At 44.9% G+C, this 25,194-nt stretch overlaps 1 protein-coding gene across 1 annotated transcript in view; it reads right to left on the minus strand.

The window, feature by feature from the left end:
- The window catches only part of LOC103360983 (receptor tyrosine-protein kinase erbB-4-like), a 357,047-nt gene extending 334,724 nt beyond the window's left edge, over nucleotides 1–22,323 (minus strand). The window contains exon 1 of the mRNA XM_008286939.1: nucleotides 21,930–22,323. Within this exon, the coding sequence (XP_008285161.1) occupies nucleotides 21,930–22,008 (79 nt within the window). The 5' untranslated portion in view covers nucleotides 22,009–22,323. The remainder of the gene's footprint in view (nucleotides 1–21,929) is intronic.
- Nucleotides 22,324–25,194: the final 2,871 nt, after the last annotated feature.

Genomic DNA, 25,194 nt, shown 5'->3' on the forward strand with positions numbered 1-25,194 from the left:
TATGGTGGATTTGGCATCACTTTTGGATGTCTGCACCGCTGCACCCGCACTCGTGTCAAATAGTCGCTTTGTTCTGAAACCATACGTGCAAATTCTAGATGTCTGCTACGATTATTTTCCCCATCAAGGCTTTTGCTGCTAAAAATGCTTGAAATCTAACCTTCCTGTTAGATTCAAGCCTGATGATGAACTTTACCAATAAACACTGAAGTAATATCAAAAGTACGTGGGACTCTGTCTTTGCCAAAACAAACTGGAGATCCCATCATATTGACCACATCATCGTCAGCATCACTGGACCCAGTTTGACCTCTTTAGGGGGCAAAAAAACCCAAACTACATGTGCTATAAGGAAGTTTTTTGTGCTCTGCGGACTCCTCGGTGAATAAATATGTGTGTAAGATTGAAATTTCTCTCCTGACTTTCTTACCTGACTGCGGCTCGGCTATGTTCCTTCAGAGCGGATATGCGACAGTCACCCCTGAAGAAGATGAATGAGATTTGTCTGTTCTGACTAAACACCTTGACAGCCCTCAGTGAGCATCCCCCTCCTGTTATCCTTCCTCTTCCTATGGTTTCTTTACTCCCTCATTCCCAGAGTGCAAGGTGCTGCTGCTGCTGCTGGAGGTAGTGGCGGCATTTAGGAAACGGCTGCTTACCTCCCACTTTCCTCACCCAGCGCCCATTACAGTGATTATCAGTGCTGTCAATCTGAGCAACTTCCCCTCAAGACCTCTCAATCCCACCATAGGACCCTCCTGCGCCCTGTAGGGTTGTGCTGATAGATGGAGTTCTCTTGAGATGGAAGCAAATGGGGGGTGATGGCGGCAGGAAGAGGACGCTTTCCAGCACCTCAGTAGGAGAGAAAAGCAGCAAGAAAGAAAGCAGAAGTGGCAATGCGGCTCTCTGTCGGTGTCCTTCCGGGCAGCGATATGGACGAGGACCACTGAGCACTAAATAAAATGTTGATTTTTGTTGTCGGCGACTGTTTGCTGAGGTAAACAGCTAAAAGTAATCGTATAGACTGAACAAGAAAATATTCTGCATGTCATGAATATTTTACATTCTTATCACCGTATCCACCCGTGGCTATCATTTGCTCATCTCGGTTGTTTGGGAACTTAAAAAACAATAAATCACTCTTTGGTTTACCGTATTTTCGGTGTTGTATTAACACAGCTTTAACCGTTTTCTGCCTCCTTGGGTCTTTCACTCATCTGCTCTTTAGTATGCGTATCACAAATGTCCTACATTGTGAATTCAGCAAAGGATCAAGCCGGATCCGCTAATGCCGATTTCACGAACCGCAGAGTTCTTACAACATTTAGAGGGGAAAATAAAAATTAAACTGTTGTGTACAACGGCCCGACGAGGGCAAACGTACGGCTGCGAAAAGTCAAATTTCTCTGAACAAATAAAAACTGGAAATGACTTAGAGCCAGTGAAGTGATGAACCCTTTTCTTGGCCTGTTTTTTTTATTATTATTATTATTATTTGCAAAATTCTTGTTTACAGAACATGTGCAAAGGCAGGAAGTGGAATTAACTCAGCAGAGGTCTCCAATGTTTTCACTTTTGAACATTATGTGCCGGAATACATAACAAAATGAAAAATGTTTGCAGTTCAATAAACGTGTTTTTCATGAGGAATTTCAAATATTTCTTTGCATGATGATGTTCAGACACGAGCAGGAGAACAGAGGAAAACAACAACAATAATCTTTGCGTGCTTCACATTTTGCCCTCTTTTAAAGCATCTGCTCCGCTACATAATTAACCCATGTCACTGCACCCAACGACTTAAGAAGCAGCGACTAAAATAAAGGGCCATTCCCCAAAAAACCTTTGATCTTTTGTTCTACTTACGCCATTAGTGTGGAGAGCCACACACGGCGGCTCGCTGCCAGGAGTTTGTTAGATCTAGCTAACGAGGAAGGCTCAGGTAGTTCTAATAGAATCTTTCCTGCTCTTATCTGTATTGACTTCAAACAGCGCGGAATGAATGGAAAACAATCTGCTTCTGACTTGGGAGGGTGAGGTTGAAGAATACTTATGGGCTTGTGCTTTTCTCCAGACCGGGCTACCGAGCTCCTACTACGCTGAGCAGATCAAAGTTAATTCCCCTCTTAATTAAGCTGAAATTGGATGCGAGCAGGCAGGGACTAGCTTTTGTTTTCCTTTGTGCTGGCAAACATTACGAGCTGTATATCTGAGGGTGTGCATGTGTGTGTGTGCGTGTGAGGGAATGATTTCTTGTTCTTCAATGCTTTCTTGCCTCTACCCATAACCATAGGTGTGAGCGCATCCTCCAACACGTCGGTGTGTTCGTGCACACCCTCGTCTTGCGTGCGCGTCCGAGCCGGTTGCTCCTCCGTCCTGATGGCCAATCTGTCTGCATGTGGCCCGGTGTAAGCACAGCGGTGCTCCATAATGAGACTCCTTCTGCCACTCTCTTTTTCATGGCCGTGTCCATGTGTTGTGATGCTAATGAGCCCTCGCTACCACAAACACCCCCCTTAATTGTCCTCTTTGATCTACCGCTAATTCTGCTAATTAGGAGTCCAACTTTCAAAGTTAAACGTTTTGCTTCCACCTCCAAGTGTGCCCCCTTCACATGCATGCGTGTGTGTGTGTGTGTTTGTGTGTGTGTGTGTGTGTGTGTGTGTGTGTGAACAAGGGAAAACGAAGAAAAAAAAAATGGCATAAAGGGAAGAAAATTGTCAGTTGTTTTTTCACCCCATCTGTCTCTCCCTGCACTTGGCCCGGGTGACGCTGGGTGAGTTTGGTTTCAGATCTTTTCGGGGCATTCACCTGCCATGTGGAATTCATTACATTAGCGACATCATCAGTAAACACTCAAATACGCACACAGTACAATAAATCGGCAAACAGCCAGCGTATCATGCTCCGGACGCACGTAAAGGCGTGAAAATCGTCTTCTGCACAGATTACCACAGATGCCGCTGTTTGCGTTGGTGCGCGCAAACACATCTGTACATGCACAAACAGATTAACGTCCCGCATGAGCAAGTTCAGCTCAGACACGGCGGCAAACATCCACGGACGGCATCCGGCATGAGCGTCTTCTCTGTCCGCCAATTTGTTGGTTTTTTGCTGCCTGGCACGTTGCACAAATAAGCTTTCCATCCAAAATGAGCACAATTACACTTTCAGAAATGAGATAGACGCATTTAGCTCAATTTAAAATACGTTTTAAGGTTCTCAATCAGCGTAATCCCTGAAGAATCCAAGGTGAATCAACGGCTTTTTTTTTTCACTCTAATATATTTAGCACTCTATTAATAGGTGTGGGGTTTTTGTATTCTTAAAGATAGCGTTGCGAATACGATTTCACACCAATTTAAAACTAATCTTGATTAAAGAGGCCTGCAAGGTGTGCTGTGCATGAATTTCTGGCACGCAGACAAACAGCGACATCAAGGTTGAGCCGACGAGAGGGAAGCAGCTAACCCTTACATCTCCTCCTCAATGTTATCGAGCACACGTCTCCGTGACACGTATCGACCAAAAAGGCACACACACATACTCTAGATCAGATATGCGCACATGTGGAGCTGCCCTCTGTGGCCTGTGCCAGTTCTGGCCAGCAGTGTCGTCCCTGCTCCATATGCATGAGAGAAGAGACGGATCTGAGCACAATGAGTGGACATGTCAGCGGCGCAGCCTGGCCTCCAAACAACCAACACATCTCCATCGCACTGTCAAGAGTCGACGCGCTCAGAAAAAGGAGGCCAGCTGGGTTTCCTCCAAAGCCAACATCAACGGCGAGCTTTGTGCTGAAATTTAGAAACCACCTGCATTTGCATGTGACGGCGTTAATTTAGATAAACACCTAATTGAGGAAACTACGGTGACATTTAAATTACATTTAGTAGCAGTCAAACGGTTCGCACTTAATTAAAAGGAGCGAATCCTAAAGAAGACAGGTGACCCTCACCTACATTTAGAGTCACAAAGGGACTTGACTTTATTAGTTTGTGTGAGCAATCAATATTAATCACTGGTAGAGAAGAGGAAGGGGAAGAAGAAAAAAAAAGAAGCAGAAGATGGACTCAGGCCTGCCTGCACCTACTATAAACAGCCCGTGGTCACTTCTCATTCCTGTCAAACCGAATCGCGAGAAGCTAAAGCGAGATGAGCAATTAATAGTGTTGTCAGCACAAAGAGAATTTTGCCTGCACTTCATCAGCACATCGATTGTTTGATCATTCATTACACTACAGAAGATCTTTTCTCGACCAAAATAACAAGCATCAATTTGTTAAGACGGACAGACGGACCGATCGAGAGACAGATATTTAGATAGATGGCTGGATAGACGGTGGGGTGTTGTTGGAGGTAGTCAATATCTTTTCCCCCAGATTTGAGAATGCTAATAACATGGAGAGGAGAGAGGAGGAGAAGAGCGAAGGCAGAAGCCTGACACAGCACAGCCAGGGGATCCCACGCCAATCGGAGCATGGCCTTTTAGCCGAGCGCTCTGTCAGAGACGCCAGTTTGACGGACGACGCCCGCCCAAGTGACATTTCTCCAGGGTGGGAAAGAGGAGGGGGACAAAAAGTTTCAGACATCACAGGTTGTTAAAGAGAAAGAAAAAAAAAGCACAGAAAGCATCCATAAGCATAAAGGGGGGCGAGGGTAAGAAGGCTATTTTGGAGTCAATTTTGTGTTATTTCCCCAGGTGTGAAGTGTACCAAAATGTCCTACTCATGTGCAATTTTGCTCAAAATTGTCTTGAGCCGTAGATTTGTGTCATTTGAGCGAGTGTGAAAATGCGCCGGCATGCCGGTACGATACAGGTTTTTTTTTTTTTTATGTAAAATTCTCTTGAAAATTGCGTAACATTTAAATAACACCGACAAAACCTGAGTCGGTGCTTAAAGTACAGCGAAGGGCAACGCTGTGAGGGTAAAAAAATAAAAATTCTGACTGTAGGATAAAAAAAAAAAGAGGATATCTGGCTTGGATTACGTTTTAACAAGCTGTTGTTGCGGCCCCTGATTTCTGGCAACGCGGCTGAATTCACCTCATCATACCTGCGAGGTTGTTAAACAAACAATAGAGGAGATCAGAGGTGAGGGGAGGGGAAGGGAGCGCTTGTTTATTGGCTCGGAGCTCATTAGCATCGCACCCATTAGCGTCCTGCCAGCTCCACTGGCCCTCTCCGTCACTCAATCCTTTGAGACAGACTGGCTGTCAGCGCCGAGAGGCGGCCAACATGCCCCACAGAACAAACACACCCACTGCCAATGGTTTTTTGTTTTTTTTTGCTCAGTCTTTATTTATCCATTTGCGGTCTGTCTGAAGAATAAAAAAGGACAGGTTAACAGACGGATGAGAGAAATATTGCAGCGAGACTTGCAGACATCTTTTTTTTGTTTGAACCCTGGGTTGGACGTTTCCTTTGCGTGGAGGCTGTTCAAAATCATTTAGCGGACAATTCTTCTCAGAATTCGTTACATGAAGTTGTCTTAATTCAGATTCGTTTCCTCTCCGGGCATCGTGAATCTGTCGTCTCGCAAGAAGCTAAATCCTCATTTGAACACCTTCAGCCTATAACCACTGCTTTGTGATGACATGTATTTATAGATTGTGATTATAGTGATTACTGCGCCGGCAAATTCGGAGGCTGAAGCAGCGAGAATGAGGAGGTGGAGCCACATAAGAGCACCAGATGACACATAAGATATTGATATTGAATCTTTACCAACACATAATGTGGATAAATTCAAAATCAATCAAGGAAAAAATAAAAGAAACGTCTTTAGTTCTGCCGTTTCTGACTGCTGCCACCTAAAAGCCACAACCGTCCTCTCCTGAAAGTGGATCTTTGCATAACTGCTACCATATAATTGAGACGTGATTGAAGGTTTGATTGTCATGTGGTCAGATGTGAGAATTCCTACTTGTTGGCTTTCTCAGTTCTTCACTCACCAACCAACCTGTGCTTCATGCAGGTTCTATGGAATGGAAACTATATGAAAATGTTTGGAAACTACCTGTTTGGAGACGTAACAAGTGGTTTTAAATATGCCACTCCTCCTCTTTTCTCCTCCCTTTATATTCATTCGATGCCCATTGGTCCCTTTCTGATCTTCTGCGATGCTCCAATTCCAGCTATTTTTTATGTAAACTTGTTTGTTTTAAAAGGCCAAACTCGGGTTGAACTCTCCAACCTGCTCTTTCCCAGATTCCCTCTCTCCCTCCAATCTGTGACCCCCGAACTTTTTTTTCCCGTCTCTGGTGGCGTGTTCAGATGGGCCTAACAAGTGCTTGAGCTTGTTCCAATTACAATCATCGCAGTCATTTAGAGGAATGCCGGGGCAGATGCTGGTCGGGGGACAAATGATAATATACTAACCCTATGGATCTCCCTCTGCTGGCAGCCGATCTAACATCTGGGGCCAAAACACACATTACCTGTGAAGGCTGTGGTTTACGTGTGCGAGTGTGCACGGACATGTAGGATGTAGCCGGAGACCAAAAAGCTGCATGTTGGGTGTTTTTTTTGTGAATGATGCCATTCAGAGTTCATGTGCATTTGACTCCAAACTGTAGAAAACACTGTCAACAGCAGTAAAAGGCATCCTACACACACACACACACACACACATATACACATTGCTCACTTTCCCTTTTTGAGTGCGAACAGCAGAGTTATGATTTCCACAGCAGAAGGATATGGCAGGGGAATAAAGGTAAGAAACAGGCACTGGCATGGAAGACTGAGATCTGTGCTCTGGTTGGCTACAGCCTCCTGTTTTCTTCCAAGAGGATTTTTTTCTCCCTTTTCTTTTCAGAGGGTGAACAGCCTACACCATATTGCTACCAAGAAGCAGCAGACCAACACATATTACAAATTTGCTGAATAAGGGGAGACACACTGTGTGCGTCGAGCCACGCTTGAGAATAACCTTTCAGGAGGTTGGAGAATTTAAAAATGTGCTTTACAAGTAGAAGCCACAGAGGATTTAATAGGTGTTGAAAGGGACAGGGATGTTGTTTGGACCAGGGGTTCTCAACTGGTGGGTCACGACCCAAAAGTGGGTCGCGGACCTGTTCTGGGTGGGTCGCGGACAGCTGGTCAAAATTAAATAATATACAATGTGCGTCTCAGGTTGGACTTATTTTTTATTTTGAAAAAACGTTTATTTTGACAGGCACGGTAACCATAGTTTGTTTGACGTTCATTTTAAGTTTGTGTTGATGTTGGGACGCAAGATGGCAAAGCGCAAATATCCATCCATCCATTATCTATACACCGCTTAATCCTCATTAGGGTCGCGGGGGGGCTGGAGCCTATCCCAGCTGACTCAGGGTGAAGGCAGGGGGCACCCTGGACAGGTAACCAGTCCATCACAGGGCTACACTTAGACCAACCAAGCACACTCACATTCACACCTACGGACAATTTAGAATCACCAATTAACCTCAACATGTTTTTGGACTGTGGGAGGAAGCTGGAGAACCTGGAGAGAACCCACGCTGCACGGGGAGAACATGGAGACTCCACGCAGAAAGATTCCGGTGCCCCCACCGGGACGCGAACCTTCTTGCTGCGAGGCAACAGTGCTACCAACTGCACCACCTTGCAGCGTGCATGGTTATATGCTCTGAAATACACGTTGCACAGGAAAATATATTGAATATTAAATTCTTTTTAAAAATTGGGTCGCGACTCAATAACCATGGGTCCCAGGGTGAGACCAGTTGAGAAGCCCTGGTTTGGACTGCTTGTTGAGTAGAAACAACAGCAACAGAGAAGTTGCACCTAAATAGTAGTTGTTCAAATTACATCATCTTCTCTGCTGCACACACATTTATGCACAATCTACCTCACTCTAACTTTGTCATGTCTTTATTAGTTAGACCCTGTTTGGATAGTAGTGTATGTATGTGTGTGTGTGTCTTTGTGTGTATCCATGAGTCTAGGTTGGCATAAGGCAGGAAGTCAGACCAGCCTGTCAGGCCCCCGAGGGCCCTCGTTGTTTGAGTCTCCATTAGGCTGATGAGGTTTGGCAGCTGAAGTTGCTGGAGTTAGTGTTGAGCTTCAACCCTCCTCATGGCTAGGCCTAATTAAACCTAGACCTCAGCACTAATTTAAAGATAATTAGCTGTAGGCGTCCGCTGCCGCCACCGCAGGCCGAGACGAGTGTTGTGTAATACGTGTCATAATGCCTGTTAAATAGTAGTTTTAAGTGACAGACCGGTTTAATGAAATGCACTTACCATAAGCAATTTAGAGGATGTTTCTCTCCTCTGAGTCGTCTACAATAGCCGTGGAAGCACAAAAGTTTCCGCGCAGAAAATCCCCGGTGAGGATCCAGTAAATATTGTTGTCTCTCTGAAAACATGTCGGATTATTACATTACGGTGGAGTTCGGCTGAGGCGAGCCAGAGTTTGTGTATTCGTGATATACAAAGAAACCAAATGGCCCGGCTGCATTTTTGTAGGTGCTGCGCAATAAACTGTCTGACCCTTGGGACCGGCCCTATGTTTTCCCATTAAGCTATACTGACAGCTTGACATTTCCCAGGGTAGAGGGCTCTGATTCAGGTATGTTTTATTCATCCTATTGACTTCACATTGCTGCCAAAGCCAGACAGAGAGCAAAAGCCTGAAGTGTGGTAGGCGGCAGTGAGAGGGAGAGCAGAAGATACCTGTTGTTGTTGTTGTTGTTGTTGTTGTTGTGTTTACTGCTCAGATAGCCAGACACAGCTCTGAGACAGCTGGGTGACACATACACAATATACTCATCACCATGCAGACAGAGATTCGGAGATATTGCGAGCGCTGAGAGGATGAAACTGCCTATTTACTGGGAAGACTCCAGGCAGGCAGGTACGGTGAAGATGCAGGATTACATCCCTGAAGGAGGTTTGTACTTTGCTGTATCACGTCTTAACAAAATGAGAGCACGACGGAACTAAACCAGCTGAAAGTTATCTTCCTCTCCCATCCCCTGTCCGTTCACATTAAGCTGTAGATACGTCAGGAAAAAAAATAGGTTTTTCTTAATGGTCAGAGTTTGCGAGTCGGCTTCAAGTTTTCGTGCAGATCAAACGCTTTGTATTGCCTCAAACTTTTTCCACTAAAAACGTATTTAAAGCGTTTATATCGGTGATCACAAAGCACCTGCGTGGTATTAATTCTGTTTATTTTGTTAGACTCTGCAATCATAAAATGACATTTTTCTTCTTTGTGTGCCAGCGCGCCAGCATGAAATATGCTCTAATTTATATTTGTTGCTCGTTTAAAACTCTGTTTTTATGCCTCTTCTCCTCTGCACACCTGGTCAATTACCGGGAGGTGGGTGTTCTCCTTAAATTGCCTGCTATCTAACAAGCACTGGGGGTGAAGGTGGTGGAATCATGGCTCTGCACTTCACATATGGGCATTTGCTCAGGGGCTGACTGAGCACATTTGCATGATGGTTTTGTTTCTACTTGCAAAAAAGCATTTACAATTGCTGTCATACATTGAGCCGACTAATCATACCGCCTGATGCAAAGGTCCATCTGATGCTTAGTGGCTAAAACTCTCATTCTTCTACTGACGTTGGCCAGAGGGTGTCTGTGGTGACGTCCCTCCAAAGCAACCTTCACACCCACGCTAATGAAGCCGTGCACCATTATCCCTGGTTTTAAACGGCACCGCCTCCCTCCCCTCCCGCTCTACGACAGCTGGCTTTGTGCTGCACCTTCTAGTGTCACCGTTCGTTTCATTTATGACACGACTGGAAAAAAAACACAGTTCTGACAGATCACAGATGGATATGCAAAGCGCGATCAAAAAATCACAAGACTGCGCCTCTGAGAATCACAAAAAGCGATTTAAATTTGGCCGCCGTCTCCGTTGAGTTTGTGCACTTGTGGAGCGACAGGCAGCTCCCAGCGCTTCTGCAACACTTGTAACTCTCCCAGGAAGTCTGGTTATGAAAACATGCCAAGCACCATCTGCGACGAGCGCAGAATCTCCTCCACTGTCAAAACAGTGATCCCTAAACTTGAATGTCATTTTGGGGGAAGAGGAAGGAGTAACAGGAAGTGGAATCTAGCGAGTTGGGGAAGGATTCGGAGATGACAAGGAGCATTTTCTGGTCTTGGAGACTGGGGAAACTGCTGCATTTTGTCTCAGCAGTGAAAAATTTCACCTGGTAAACCAGCAAGAGCTCAGAAACCAGCTGGTGTTGCTGCATAATACATACAGTTGTTAACATACATTTACATACAGTCGTATAGATTATGTACATCATGGCAGTCAAGAGTTTCCAATGAGTCCTATAACTCATAATTCTCAAGCAATGAGGCATTTTGGTTCTTTTATATATCATCGATCATCTGGAAAGACATGCTAGTATATGGCTAAATGCCCTCTGGCCATTTTCACCTACGTTGGGTGCTTTTAATACACATCCACGAGCTTCTGGTGACCATCAGATTGCATATCTGACCACTCCTCTTGAAAGAATTGGTATGGTTTCACTAAATTTGCTGGCATGGATGTGTTTCGTCAGCGCTGTCCACAGGGTTTGAGACAAGACTTTGGGGAGGCCATATCTCCAAGCCTGATTTAGCCATTTCTGTACCACTTGTGACACGTATTTGGGGTCATTGTCTTGTTGGAACACTTAACTGTGTCCCATACCAAGCTTCAGGCTGATGGTTTTAGGTTTTCCTGAACGTTGTGCAGATAGTCTTCCTTTATCCATTTATTTTGTGTAAAGAACTAGAAGCAAAACAGACCCAGAGCATGATGGAGTATAATACTGCCACCGCTGTGCTCGACCGTAAGTTTGGTGTTCTTGGGGTTAAAGGCATGACCGTCTCGTTTTTGATTCACCTAAATTTTCCTCTAGCAGGCCTTTTCTTTGGTCAATGTGATCAGCAGGAAGCTTCTGTCAAGCCTTAAGGCGGCTCTCCTGGAGGGCGGTTTCCTCCTTACACAAGCCCATAGCCTTGTTAAAGATGCTTGACTGCGGACACTAACGCCTGTGTTGGAGCAGCTTCTAATTCATTGGCTATTGGTGATTCTCGGTCGACTCTTGACCACCCTGACCAATTGTCTCTCAGCTGATCTCGCTGGCAGTGACACAACTTCAATACTTACAACTGTTTAGACGGTTGATTTTGGAAATTGTGGCTCCAAGTGACTTTCCTGACTTGTTTGGGTTAATGATTCGATCAATCGTAGTCACTAACAAGCAGCAAAGAGGCCACATAACTAAGAAAATTTTGTTAACACGACTATCTGCATCTCCAAAACACATAATTGAAGTTGCTGTATTTTTGCCCGAGCAGAATTTGCCATATTTTCTAAAAGATCTATAATAAATTAATGACAGAACCAACATGCATGACAAAGACGCATGTGTGTTTCCATCATAGAACCTTTACAGTTATAGGAATCATTGGAAACTCAAGACCGCCACGACATGCACGGTCTTTACAAGCATATGTAAACTTTTGTTCACAACTAGTGCGTAAAGAGTAAATTTTGATTTGATTAATAATTCTGATAGATGGCGGAGATATCCCGAGTTCATCAATAATGCAGACGGATTTCAGGGGTTCAGGGTTTTTGCACATCATCACATCATGTGTTGCTCTTTACTTGTTGGTACTGAATCTTTATGAAGTGGAAACGCTGCTTTTAGAAGTTTATTACTTCTGTATTTTTCTAGAATGCAGAAGAGGTAAATTATTATGACGTGGTCTTAGGGACTTCTAACATATTTTTGTAAATCATACTCAGACCAGAGGATGAAGTTATGAGTGACAGTATTATTTTTGTTTTGTTTACATCAGGCCCATCACCACCAGTGTAAACAGTTGGAGCCGCACTCGGATCTGTTTTGCCCAGGTCGCTGCAGACAATGTTGATAAGACAAGTGCTTCCCTCATCTCCAAGCATGTCACGTGGGACCGGGAGCCGGGAGCCACGGCGGGAGCCTCCTCCAGGACAAAGCACTTGGAGCAGGGAGACACTGTGTGCCTTGTTCCCCCTTTGCCGGCTCCATGTCAAGTGGGTGTTTGCTTACTGGGAGGACCAGGACCCCCCTGGAGGGGAAAGCAGCACACAGCCTGCACTCGATTCAACACCGAGACACACAAACCCTGGCCTCGGTGTAGAAAACATTTATGATCAGACATTGTTCGCGTCTGTGTCGATAAACACTCGTGACAGCTCAGCTACATAAACAACGAGGTGGAGGATCAAGAGGAAGCTTCTAAAATCTGAAGCGATTTGAAACCATGTTAAGAAAGAAATATGTGAGTGACAAGGATATGCATGAAACTTAGTGTACAGTTGCAAACATTTTATTTCATTGCATTTTGGCCAAAGCGTGACTGAGAACAGGTCCACGGCTCGATGAAAAGCTCACTCACCCGTGCAACTGTGGCAAAGCATGATGGTCAACAGTGTCAAACACAACCTCGTTCCTTTCTCTGTCTTTTCCCTTCCCTGTTCCTCTCCACAGCGCCTGGCTCAGGCTCACCAGTGTCCTTGCTAACGCCCTCGGTTGAACCGGGCCATGTCAAACCCGAATCCATCAATCACTCAGTGCCAGCCGTAGGGAGGGCGAGGGGGTGGAGAGGCGGAGATGGAGGGATGAGAGCAGGGAGGAAGGGAGTGGTGGTTAAGGTAAAATATAGCCACCAGTCCTCCCTCTCTCACCTTATTTTCTCCTCTCTCCGTCTCTCTGCAGCCTCAAGAAACTTCAACTCTTACAGAGTTTGGAGTCGGCTGTCAGGTCGCAGAAGTCACTCGTAACAGATTCTAATCAAGAGGTTCACGAACCCAAACACATGTTTGAGGCGAAAAGAGCAGAGGAGAGCAAAAGAAAGCCACGAGAGGAAAGTCGAGTCGAGCGGAGGAGAGGGTGAACGCTAAAAGGAAGAAGAGAAAGAGGAGCCCAAGGAGGGAAACGAGCACAGAAAAGAGGACAAGGAGAAGGAAATAAGATAGCAGCTCCACAGAAGCTCAGAGGTGACGGAGCTGTGGGTGAGCCTTGCAGCAGGTGTGCCTTGTGTGTCCTGCAGGATGAAGTGTCCCTGTCAGAACCCCGACTTCCCCCCTGGGCCGCTTCTGATTAATTGTCCGTCCAGCTCCTGTGATAGCGACTACTTTAACCAAGACTCCCGAGACACTCACCCATGTCCCATCCCCCACCCAAAGACACCTCTCCTCCTGTGTACCCGGCTGCCTGGCTGCCCTTCTCCGGCTAAAATTAGGAGAATTTTTCTCTTTCGATCTCCCCCATCCTTTCCTTTTTTTTTTTTTCTGTCTCTCTCCGGTTGCTACAAATAATCTTACATCAGCACCCCATTCACCTTGCCATCGGGGGATAATGTCTCTCTGTGGGAGAGGGGTTTTGGAACAAAGGCAGGGGGGCTGAAAGCAGCGTGATATGCAGCGTGTCCCCCTTGTGTGTTTACACGTGCTCCGGTGACTGGCTGAGATAAAGCACCCCTGTCTCAGGTAAACAGTCGAGCACAGCAGGCTAAAATGGCAAGGTTGACTTTGGACCTGTGCTGCACTTAGTCAGCTCCTCTCCCGTTTCATATACATTCCCATCCCACCATATCAAAGACATTCAATCAGTTTCGGGAGGGACGCTACCACAGAGGAGGATTTCTCAGACAGCACATTTTCACTGTGGTTAAAATTAAAGCAAGTCTGTATAAATAAATCTGCTTCCCTTCACTACGAACGGTAACTGTCATACTCAGCATTGTCCCTTTATTTTCCTCCCTCTCTGCCAAGCTGCAGAACCATAGCATCCATCCGGATGGCTATATAGCCAGCCCCCAAAAGCAGCCAAGGTCAATTGCCTTTCCTGCTCGTCTCATCTTGTGCTTTATGTACCTTCACATCCAGGGAAAAAGAGCTGCGCTATTTCTGCTCTGCTGCAAGGTGACTGCTGCTTCACACCAGCGACAGCCGCGCTAATGCAGGCTGGAGAGAGTAACAAACATTTCCTTTAAGGTCTTCTGATCTTGAGAGAAAAATCTGTTTACAACAAAAAAAAAAAAAATGGAAATGTACAATGTGTTGTCCCTAAAAGATGTTCTGATCGGGCGTGACTTTGATCTACTTGTAAAAGAGCCTAAAAAATCTGGATAAACAAAAAGGTGGAGGAATGAGCCTTGGACTGATGCTAAGGCGAATAAATGACCATAATGTGGGCTTTGAGAGAAGAGCTGCTGATCAATACTAACAACTCAATGATTACTCCACCAAGCAGTGAGATTACAGTATTTTCTGGTTCATACTCGCTGTTTTGGAACAAAAAATCGATATTCCAGTACAAATCTCCCCAAAGGTTTTGTGAACTCATCCGATCTTTCAGCGTTAATACATTTTGTAAAGGGTCAAAAAAAAAAACATGACTACCTTGATAAATATCTATAAAAAAAAGAAGAAGGAAAAGGCAAGGAGACTTCTATAATGTATAATAATGAGAAGAAATGCAATGTTTGACATGTTGGTAATTAAAATGAGGTGATTAAAAAATCCCTGGGGTCATGTATGAAATCAAAAGTGAACATCCTTTATGTACTTTGCACAGGACACCTACTTCCTTTCCTTCGTCTTTGCACTTTTGACTTTGCTCCATTCTTTGCTGCTGTGTTTGTTTGTCCTCAGCGACATCCACGATGAATATTAACCGTTTGCCTCATATTCAGACTCAGCTTTACATCCTCTCAGATCACTGTGATATCACATTAATCCCGACGCTGTGATGGTCAGATTATCCCCGGCATATGTTTTTTTTTATTCTACCTTTGCGGTCGACTGTTGAGTTTTTTTGCAGCCGGGTTGTTGTTTTTGGTGTAAGCGATGGCACGTTTGCTGCAGCCATTTTTCATCCGTCGCATAGATAAACTGTTTCCCCGGTAAAGCCTGAATATCTCGCTTTATTTCTCCCTCTCTCCCGCTCCCAGATGTCTCCTTACAGTTGCCATGACTGACTGCAAACTCATTTATTACAGGTCACAAACGCCAAGTGCTTCATTTAAAAAGGACATCCCACCTACCCCCATCCCCACCACCAGCACCACCACCGCCGCCGCACACCCGCCCCCCCCAGAGCACGAGTGAAAAATCGACCTGCAAGAATAGCACACAGGGCACACCGCTCCATTAGCACTAAACGGAGGCCAGCAGCACCCAAAAGATGGGAACAGGGTTTGAGCGGCGAGGGCAAAACAGAGCGACGTGAAGGATAGTTTGGTGTCATGTTTCATTCTGCGGCGGCTGTAACCGTACACGACGTGGAGAGAACAACGAGTCATAAATAAATCATAACCCCCAAACATGCATTGCATTGTGATTTTTGCAATTTTAGATGCGATTGTTTGTTTTAACCTATTTTTTTTTAACGAAAGGTATACGAACCCAAACAACACAACCCGTTTGGTATTTATTCCGGCACCACAAATCACCAAATCGAGATTTCACATGAAGCGTGTGTTCCGCCGGCCATATCCGATATCACTCAAAGCCGTCTGTAATTACATTGTACATGCAGATTAGCTATGAATATTTTAGAAGGGGATTACTAAAAGAGGAAAGAGACAGAGAAGGAGAGAGTTGAGAGAAATCAGCCCTTTAACACACACCCACAAGCAGAACCGCATGAAAAGCTCGTTTGAAGGTGGAGCTAGTCTTTCATGCCCAAGTTGTCAGCCTATTATCATCCTTTCATATGTTTGCCACCATTATTAACTGTGAGCGGGAATAGAAAAAATAACACAAAAAAAGTGAGAATAAAACACATCACTCCAATATGTCAGGCTGTCTCTTCAGAGGGAGGGAAGAAAAAAAAAAAAAAAAAAACACGGCAGACCAAGTCTTATCGTCGGACTCTCATTCTAAAATGTGGCGGTAATGAGTGTGTCTTAACAAAGATTAGCCATAATTTCCATTGTCATTTTAATGCTCCCACATTATGTGGAGGCTTACAAAGCCACAGATGAAGGCAGAGGGTGGGCGGAGGAAGACGAACAAGCAGACACTGGAGCAGAGATAGAGTCTCTGGAGCTTGGTTAGTCTGTCAGTCACCCTCTATCCCTCCAACCATGCATCCACACACACACACACACACACTGACAGACACAGCCGTCGCACATACAAACACAGCGTATGCACATTTCCCCCCCCACACACACACACCCTTTGTCACCGCAGTTTTGAAACCCTCAAAATGCGGTTGTCAAAAGGGTCGGTTGCCTGACAGCCTCCTTGCAGCCCCTCCAGGAGGATGTGGAGGACAGACGGGCTTATTGTTGGAGGAGCAGCAGCGACAACAAAAGGGATCAAAAGTCTCACAAACTGACAGACGTACACGCGGCGCGTTTCGGACTCCCCGACATCTACATTGTTTTTTAGCGGGATTGAAGCTTCTCGAGGGCCCGGATCTCGCAGCGTTTGCTCGAGCGAGGGCCGAGGGCGAAGGCGGTGGGAGAGCGTGGGTACGTGTGCGGAGTGTGTGGGAGTGCGTCTCGGAGTGTGTGTGTGTGTGTGTGCAGCCATGTGTGATGCACGCTGGCACCGGTCTGCACCGACAACTTTATGTAGATCCAATTAAAAATAATGCACGAAAATATTACAGCAAAAACTTTGGAGCATTAACTGAAAGATTGTTCAATTTGAGGGATGAAAAAAAAACCTGCTATTGTGTTTTAAATTAAGTGTAGGTGAGGTTTCAGTCGCTGCTTTGATTGCCTTAAGGGGAAATAATAAGAAGTTGAAGAACCAGGCAGGCTGAAGCCAACTGGTTGTTTCAGTCAGCTATTTTTACTTTATGCATGAGACGTTGTGTTTTGTCAAAGGATAATGTCTCTACCCTGCTAGCAAACCTGAACCAGAGGAAAACAAGCCTAAGCAGGGCTTTTTTTGACTGACACGTGTCTGCACTGTGCGCGACGTTGCATCATTTGGCCTCTTTTCTTGGAGTGCCGTTGATCACATTGCAGCACAGTCAGGAAGACTGAACGGGAAGCAGAAGCACTGAGAATTTGATTGTTTTTCCACTGCAAGCTCTTCTCGGTGGCCCTAAACACACATTTGCCAACCTAATTAAAGCACAGCTGACTGATTTCCCTGCTACTAAACCTCAGTCCCCAATCTGTCTAAACTAGCTGTAGTATATTGTCAAAGATATCAAGCAGGACCTCGCCGGTATTTGTGTATATGAGTGTTTGTTGCGCTACCTTGTTAACGAAGGACTGCGGCTGCTGTGTATTCAGCACTCAGGGCCTGTGTCGCACACAGGCCATCAGTATTTCTATTTGTGTGTGTCTCTCTCCTGCTCTCTTCCCTTTCATTCTCTCCCTCACAAACACACACCAAAAAAAAAAAAAAACTCAAAGCTCGCTCAATTTACAGAGAGCAAAAAAGAGAAACCATAAAAGTAGAGAAAACACAGAGGGAAGTGAGTGATAAACAGGAAACAAGCATTCCAATTTCAAAACACCTTCTAGTCACGTCTGCACCAATGTGAGCCGCGCATCCAACATGGAATTTGCATTTTAAATACACACGTGTGACAAACAGCTGGTCGGAATTAAGCATGTGGAGGCTATTGGTGACTCCCCCAATCCAATTATGACATCCGTCGCTAACGGGACGTTCGTTAGCCCGAGCTGACGGTGATACATGGCAGAACACATGCACGTGTGGTGCATTTATAACTGCAGGTGATAAACGAGCGCGCGGGGTTGGTAAAGGTCACCGAGGATATGATCCAATCATTTCTGCTGGCTGCAGACATTCGGACTGGTTATGAGGCCATCAACAAGTCAAACTGGAAAACAATGCCTCTAGTTCAGGAATAAAAAATCTCATAGAAAACCATGGAAACAGGATGCATTTTGGAACACGAGCTCGACGTCCTACTGGTAGTAATTAAAGAATATTACAGTCACATTGCAGCAGAATGAGGAAAAAAACAAAGTATAAGGTCATATTGAGTAGAAAACAGCGAACACACTTCAGGTCCTCAGTGGAATATTACAAAGATTTTTCACAGGGATTCCTGGGTAACACTGTGGGTGCAACACATGTATTATTGATACCAGTGCTTCAAAAATAGTGTTTTTTTGTTGGAACAGAAGAAGAGATTTTTAGGAAACTTAATGGTTTCCACTCCTCTCATATTGAATCCAATCTAGATTACACAAACACAAGTTTTATTCTCCATCTGGCTGCAGGATGAAACCCCCAGGAGGGTAAAAACACAATAAACCATCGCCTGCCTTTTACTTTTCATCACCGTCACAGAGAGGACAACAGCTCACCAGAAACACTCAACAAAAGATCTAGCAGCTTACAACAGCCCATCATCAGGTGCGGGTTAAGTAATCTCAGCCGTGTTGGAAAGCAAGAACGTGAATACAGAAACGTCTTGGTGGCGGGTCGATGACCTTATGTTGCTCCTCATCTCTCACCAGCACTGAGACAGTGGGGACAAAAGCACAGAGGTTCACATTCCTTTTTTTTTCCAACAAATGGAAGTGGATCACCACCTAATCAAAGACCGCCATTCTTCTATTAAAAAAGCCTGGTGGCGGTGGAGGGTCAAAGCTCCTTTTAACAGGCGACAGCAGATATGACTGTAAGAGGGCTTTGTGGCGACGCCGAGCTGTGTGGGCTACCAAATGTGACACCATTCTTTCCTTATGCTTCGTTCTGGGAGCCAAAAAAAACACAATGAAGATAAGTGTACAAGAAGTGTCACTCCATGTGGCGCGAGCACAAATACTCAAGAAAAAGAAGAGAAATAACAAAATCTAATGCCTCCCACTTTTCGCCGAGTCCCTCTCTGTGCCTCGCTCATCCCCTTGTAAACATTTTGATATACTGTGAACTCACATATCAGCTCCTCACTGACTGGGACACCACTGTCAACCCCAATCCAATAAACTGTGGGTGCTGCTATAAGATAAAAAGCCGAGGGTGTAGCCACCAAACTATTCTTCATTCATTAAATTTTTTTTTCCCATCAACACTTCTGAATCAGCCCTTCGAATTAGGAAACAAGATGCTGCTGAAAGCTGTTCAAACAGGGTCATTTAAGGAGTTTATGTGCAATGAAGTGATTACACTCACTGAGAAACCCTCAACGCACACATTCCCATTCAACAAACGGCTGCACTCGCACAATACATGAATATTCATAAAGACAGATAGAATTTTGGGATGTGGCCATATGGTTCAGTATCGGCAGCTGTATGCATTCCCAAACTCCCCCCCAGCTTCAGTGTATAGCTGCAGTCAAATGAAGAGCAGAGTGCAGTGCAGGGACTCACTGGGGCACACTCAGCATATTGCAGACATGTACCCTGCTGTCATCTGAAAACCTATTAACTCCAGGGAAGTAGAAGACAAGCTAAGATGTTCAGCAATAAACCAAAAAAATCCTGAAAAAAAGAAAAGGTGGCTGAGAATCCACCAGCTGAAAAAAAAAAAAAATCAACAAATGGTGCATTTTACATAATTTCATTCTTATGACTCATTAAGGGAGACACAAGCTGTCATTGAAGAACCTTATGAAAAAGCAATTGTGAGCGTGCATACGTGCACATCTTTGCATATTTTTTCTTTACTCATGCAGCCCCCCTGGCTACGCAGCGCGCGCACAAAAGCGATCCCAATATGCGCAGACAACTCGTTCGCGCGCAAAAGCGCACACATATTTCATCACCGCGCCTCTCACAGACGGAACTTAATCCGCGTTTAAACCAAATTCTCACTCTGATATTTGTATAATCCGCTTCCCCCCCGTGTTAGTCTGCGCCTGTCTTTTGTGTTCCTTTAAGTTCCAAATACATTAACACACGATTTGGAGCTCTACCGGTGAATGATCGTTAAAACCTGCGTATGGAAGTGAATTACCAGCGTCATCTTCATGCTGGATTCTCCCACACACAAGCCTGTGAGGTAGCTCTGTTCTCATGAAATAAATGTGGGTTTTTTTCCTGATACGCAGCTTGCTTAAGACTAATAATAAAAAATAAATTTAGCCAAAGACGAGTGGAATAAATGGAGAGAGAGAGTAAGGAAGGGGGACTAACGTTCCTCTTTCTCTCCTTTACCAGGTGAAACAGCAGCAAACAAAAGCTTGCTTCTTCTTCTTTTTATTTTTTTAACAATAAGAGTTATGAATATTTATTTACGTCTGTGCGTAACAGAGGCAGTGATGAGTGTAAAACAACGGGGGGATCCATCCCTAACCTGAGCCCTTTAAACTGCATCCAACCCTTTAATTCAATCATCCTCTGTTCTCTTCCAGCCTCTACCAGACGCTGATACAGTGGTGGGCCTATGGGTTCATCTTGTGATCAAAACTAAGGCCATGCAGTGAAAAATATAGAATTTTCACCCTTAAAACAAAAGGTGCAGAAATGTTTTGAAAAGTTTTCCTTCTTTAAAAAATACAATGAGACAGAACTGGCAGCAAAAATTAAAAATGATGACAGGAAAAATGAAGGTTTTCTACAGAGTGAATAGAGCTGAGATCACCTCTCATCCACCGCAGATAGATGAGCTTCACCACTAAAATAAACTGAGAATTTTATATATACACAACGTGTGTCATTCACGGTCCTATTTTCTAACACCAGCCACAAACAACAACCACTTTAAACACTTCCAAGCGCAAAGGAGCGAATTACGGTCAACATGTCGCATGCAGCTCCGATACAGTCGGATTTTTTCAGTCCTAGTCCTGACTAAAATGTGATAACACACGGTGACGATGCGATAGTTTTGCTTTTGTCCATTCCGTTCCTCTCTCTGTCACACAAACACATCGCACCTATAGCGCACCTCCCCGTGCGTAAAGAGCGCCCCTGCACTACACAAACAGTACTGCCAGCGTCGGTGTGAAAGTCCTGCGCGCTGCAACGCTGTTCGTCAAACTGAGGTCCACAGGATCCCCGAGGGGGGTTCACGAGAAAATGAGGAATAATGTAATTTCACGGTAATCCGCTTTGCTTTTATCCCGATTACAGAATGCATATGGATGAATGTTCACCACTGTTGGCACCGCTTTCAAAGGTGACGGAGTGAGAGGAGATCAATACCACAACACAACAACACAAATACACTGCCCCCCCTAAAAAAAAGAGGTCCCTGCAGGACTTTTAACTTAAAGCAGTTGGAACAGAAGGTTGTCTTTGATTCCGGCTGTGATTGTGGTGCGTAAAGCTGATAATAAAAAAACAACCTGCTGTCCTACCAGCGAAATGAATAAAAACAGAGACAACCACGGCTCATGATCACCACCATTATTGTCATTCTAGAGACACATTCGTCTGAGGAGAGAGAAAGAGGAGAGTTTAGAAGTAACTTTTGAAACAGTTACGCATTAGACAACCTGTCTATCCACCGGAGCGAGGACAAGAGCACAGTAACCCGTTGTAAAGCGAGGCTGTCACTCCTCCGTGTTTTTTTTCTCCAGCTCCACTCTGTGTAAAGCACACGTGTGATGGACATCAAATGCTCTCCTTTTCTCTCCAAATTCAACAGTGCCGCTCTGTGCAAGAAGAAGACGGAGCAAGTCGCTCGCTTGGATTCGTTTGGCTTAACAGACGCACTGCCACTCGCCATCTGCTCAAACCAACACCTGTGCTTCGGAGTAACAGGGATCTGTACGTCATCCCATTTTCACTGAGACTGTTTTGACTCTTGTTTTTCTGACGTTTCTCCAAACCCTTAGAATTACAGGCTCGAGGTGAAAAATGCCAACAGTATGTTGGATCTGCCGAACATGAAACAGTCTTGCTACGCGCGTAAAAAAAAGACACTGATAGAAAAGTGGTTAGTTGTCGGTGCGCACTGACCAGCTCCACGGACACATACACCGGGGGGGTGAGCAGGCATGTTGGCGTTCACTCACCTGATTGTGAAGAGCTGAACCCAAACACGAGGCAAGTCAGGAGAAAGCCGAAGCAACACAGGGCAGTCGTTGGTTTCATTGTTGTGCTTTAGCAAGTATCTCCTTTTAAATTCACATGTCCAGCAGCGTATCCTTCTTTGAAGCAGCCAGAAAGGGTGAATCGTTTGACGCCTCTTCAGCGTGCGAGTTTTTTTTTTTTTTTTGGGTAGGGGGGGGTGGACTTTTGTCGCTTTTGACTTTAAGTTCACAGTTTGTCCGAGCGCCCTTCACCTCTCCTCTCTGTGCCTTCGGGCCCCGACGCGTGACGGACGCAGAAATAGTCGAATGTTAGTTTCCAACGTGCGCACCGAAAAGCTTGTCTAAATAGTGTAAAGCAGTACTCATGCCATTACTCCCCGACTTGGATACAGTATGCAGCTGCAGACTCGCGTTCTTTCAGACACACCTCCGAGTCCCGCGAACTCCTCCTCCGGTGCGCTCTGATTGGCACAGGTGCCCGACGATCAGGCCAAACCCCGCCAGCCACAACTTAACGCGCGCCGCCATTGGTCGACTCGAGATGCCAAAACCCTCCGAATTTCAGTGCGTCGGCTCTGCTGCACCTGTCACACCGAGCCCAGCTGATATAAATTCTGCCAGGAGGATTTATAGGTGTAATGAGTAAAATAGAGCCGAATCCCACTTATATGCGGCTTCCTGTGCGCTTTTTTTTTTTTTTTTGGAAGATCTTATCCGGATTCGATAAGATAGTTTCATTTTGGAGGTGCTGATTTAATACTGAGCTGTCAGCACTGTGTTTGGTGGTAGAAGTGATGCCCAAAAGAACGAGAATAGATTTCATTATCAGGTTCATTGTGGATTGAATTGTTATTTTTTTTTGCCCAAAATATTTATTCCTCTTGTCCAAATTTCATTTTTACAAGCCTGTGATTCAGCATAAGCATGATCATGCAAATAAAGGAAGGTGTTCTGACAGCCAAATTATAACCCAATTGATTTATTTTTTTTCATGCTGCATCTTAAGCAGTGATTTCCATTTTTTTTCCCCTTCAGTTATCGGAACCACATTACCATTGAAAGCAATATCTCTCCATATCCAGGATAATCATTCCCCCCCACCACCACCACCACCACCCAGGGATGGCTCCTCTCAGTGTAAATGATACGAATAAAAGTCAAACAGAACGTTTAGATCGTGATATTATTGTGCTCACTGAGCTATTTGTAATAGTTTGAAAGCAGTGACTTTGCAGCGACGGAAAAAATAACCATAAGATAATGGGGGTACAGGAAACAATGTGACGAAAGGTTATTGCTTTCACCAGCTGCTGCCTACTTTTGCACTCTAGGAGAGGGGTGAACGCCTCCTGGAGTTCCAATATGTCCGCACATCTGGACACAAATCCTGCACTCTGACCGTCCCCTACCCTGACGTTCCCTTGACACACACAAACAAAAAGTGAAATCGAAGTCTTAGGAAAAAAAAGGCAAGAAATCAAAGTAATACGGGCGATACTTTTGTATATTACTTAGAGTTAAATTGTGTTTTCTCGGGTAAATAAAGTTTAAATTCATGCAGCGAGGCCGTAAAAGGCTAAAACATTTGCATTCAGATATGCATAATGAATGTTAACCACAAACACACTTATGATACTAGATTTTATATTTAACAGGGACCAGCAACTGTAAGGAAGTTCTGTCCATATGGAGTCTTAAAAGGGACAAAACTATTGTGTTTACGCTCTCGTGGAAGTGAGTGGTTGTTAGCTTTATTATGACTGGAGGAGGCGGTTTACCTTCTTCTTTTAATTCTCCATTACATCAAAGTCCTGTATGAGCCCATAAACATCCTTCTTTTAGCTATGGGCAGGTCACTCCTCCCCAGAGATCATTCATAGTAATAATAGGAAGGTGTACCGCTCTGGTGCTGTTTCTGAAACTGGAACACCGAGCAGAACTTTCCTGATCCAACAGTCTTTGGAGAAAAAAAAACGGGATGCAGTCAGTTTCACTTTGAAGAAAGTCAAAAGGCTCTGTTGTGTTTTTTTTTTTTTGTTACCTTGGCTGCAAAATGAATAGTGCACTGAACTGTGAGGGGCACTTCTTGAACCTCTGCTGCAGTGCTGACCCTTCGCCAGTGGGGGGCAGCCCACTTCCCACCACCCGGGTCACAGGAGCAGCGGAGTGACTCGGCGGGGGGGTTGGGATGGGTTGGACGATTCAAGCTGTCACCAACTAGTTTCCTGACTCACTGTTTGACATTGGCTTCCTATCAAACAGAAGCTTTATTAAATATTCCTCAGCAGAAATGAGCTTTTAATATCACTGACACCGCAAATTTATTAAGAAATATGGAAAAATGAGATCTGGCAGCGCGCTATGAGGAGAGGCTTCCCCTCTAAATACGCCCCAAATGGCTGCCGTTTATCATTTTTAATACCAAAAATGCAATTTAGCAACGTTGTGTGTTTTCATTATACATTACGCTTTAAGAGGCACCTTCTGACAGTATCAACCTAATGTTGTCAATTAGGTAATTTATTCCAGGGATTATAAGAGCGAATGAGACGGGGCTTCATGTGTTCTTCTCGGCGTTCCCCAGTGCCTGCTGTACAGCTAATCTAATACATAACCCCCTGATTTGTTTAATGGATGAGACTTTGCTGCTGCAAGAGGCACGCCAATAAAAGCCGGGGCCCTCCAGAGGCTATTGTGCCTCATAATGATGCCAGACACACAATGTGAGAGTTATGAAGCAATTTTTTATCATGCGGCACATTGTTTTGCTCTGTTGGTGCCGCGCAAGTAAAGGCAATCTCTCCCTGCAGCACAGCACTTCTCCCCCACACTTAGATAAACCTTCAGCATGATAAAGTGCCCCGGCCACATGTTGCAGAGCTGAAGGAAGTTGAGGAGCGATGTCCGTCTCGTACAATCACGGTGGCTTTCCAGTAAGACCAACTGTGGAGTTTCAATTAACAATTTGGTAATTTGGAAATGAGATTTACGCCGGATGAGGTTCGTCCCCGGAAAATAAGGCGCTTGAAGGCAACACGAGATGTTAATTGTAGAAAACTGCTCCTGGGAGAGACATCGCCCGGCTATGGAGAAAATGAAAAGCATATACTTAGATGTGGTTCAAAGCTATTACTGACCCCTGTCTCTCTCTGCAGGTGGTAAAACGACCTTCGAACGCCACGTTGAGACGAGGACTTCTAATAGATCAAATGAAGCCTCGGCAGCAGAAAGCAGGCGCTGAATTGGT

This window comes from Stegastes partitus, unplaced genomic scaffold, assembly GCF_000690725.1.
Source record: "Stegastes partitus isolate 25-593 unplaced genomic scaffold, Stegastes_partitus-1.0.2 Scaffold477, whole genome shotgun sequence".
Taxonomy (NCBI): domain Eukaryota; kingdom Metazoa; phylum Chordata; class Actinopteri; family Pomacentridae; genus Stegastes; species Stegastes partitus.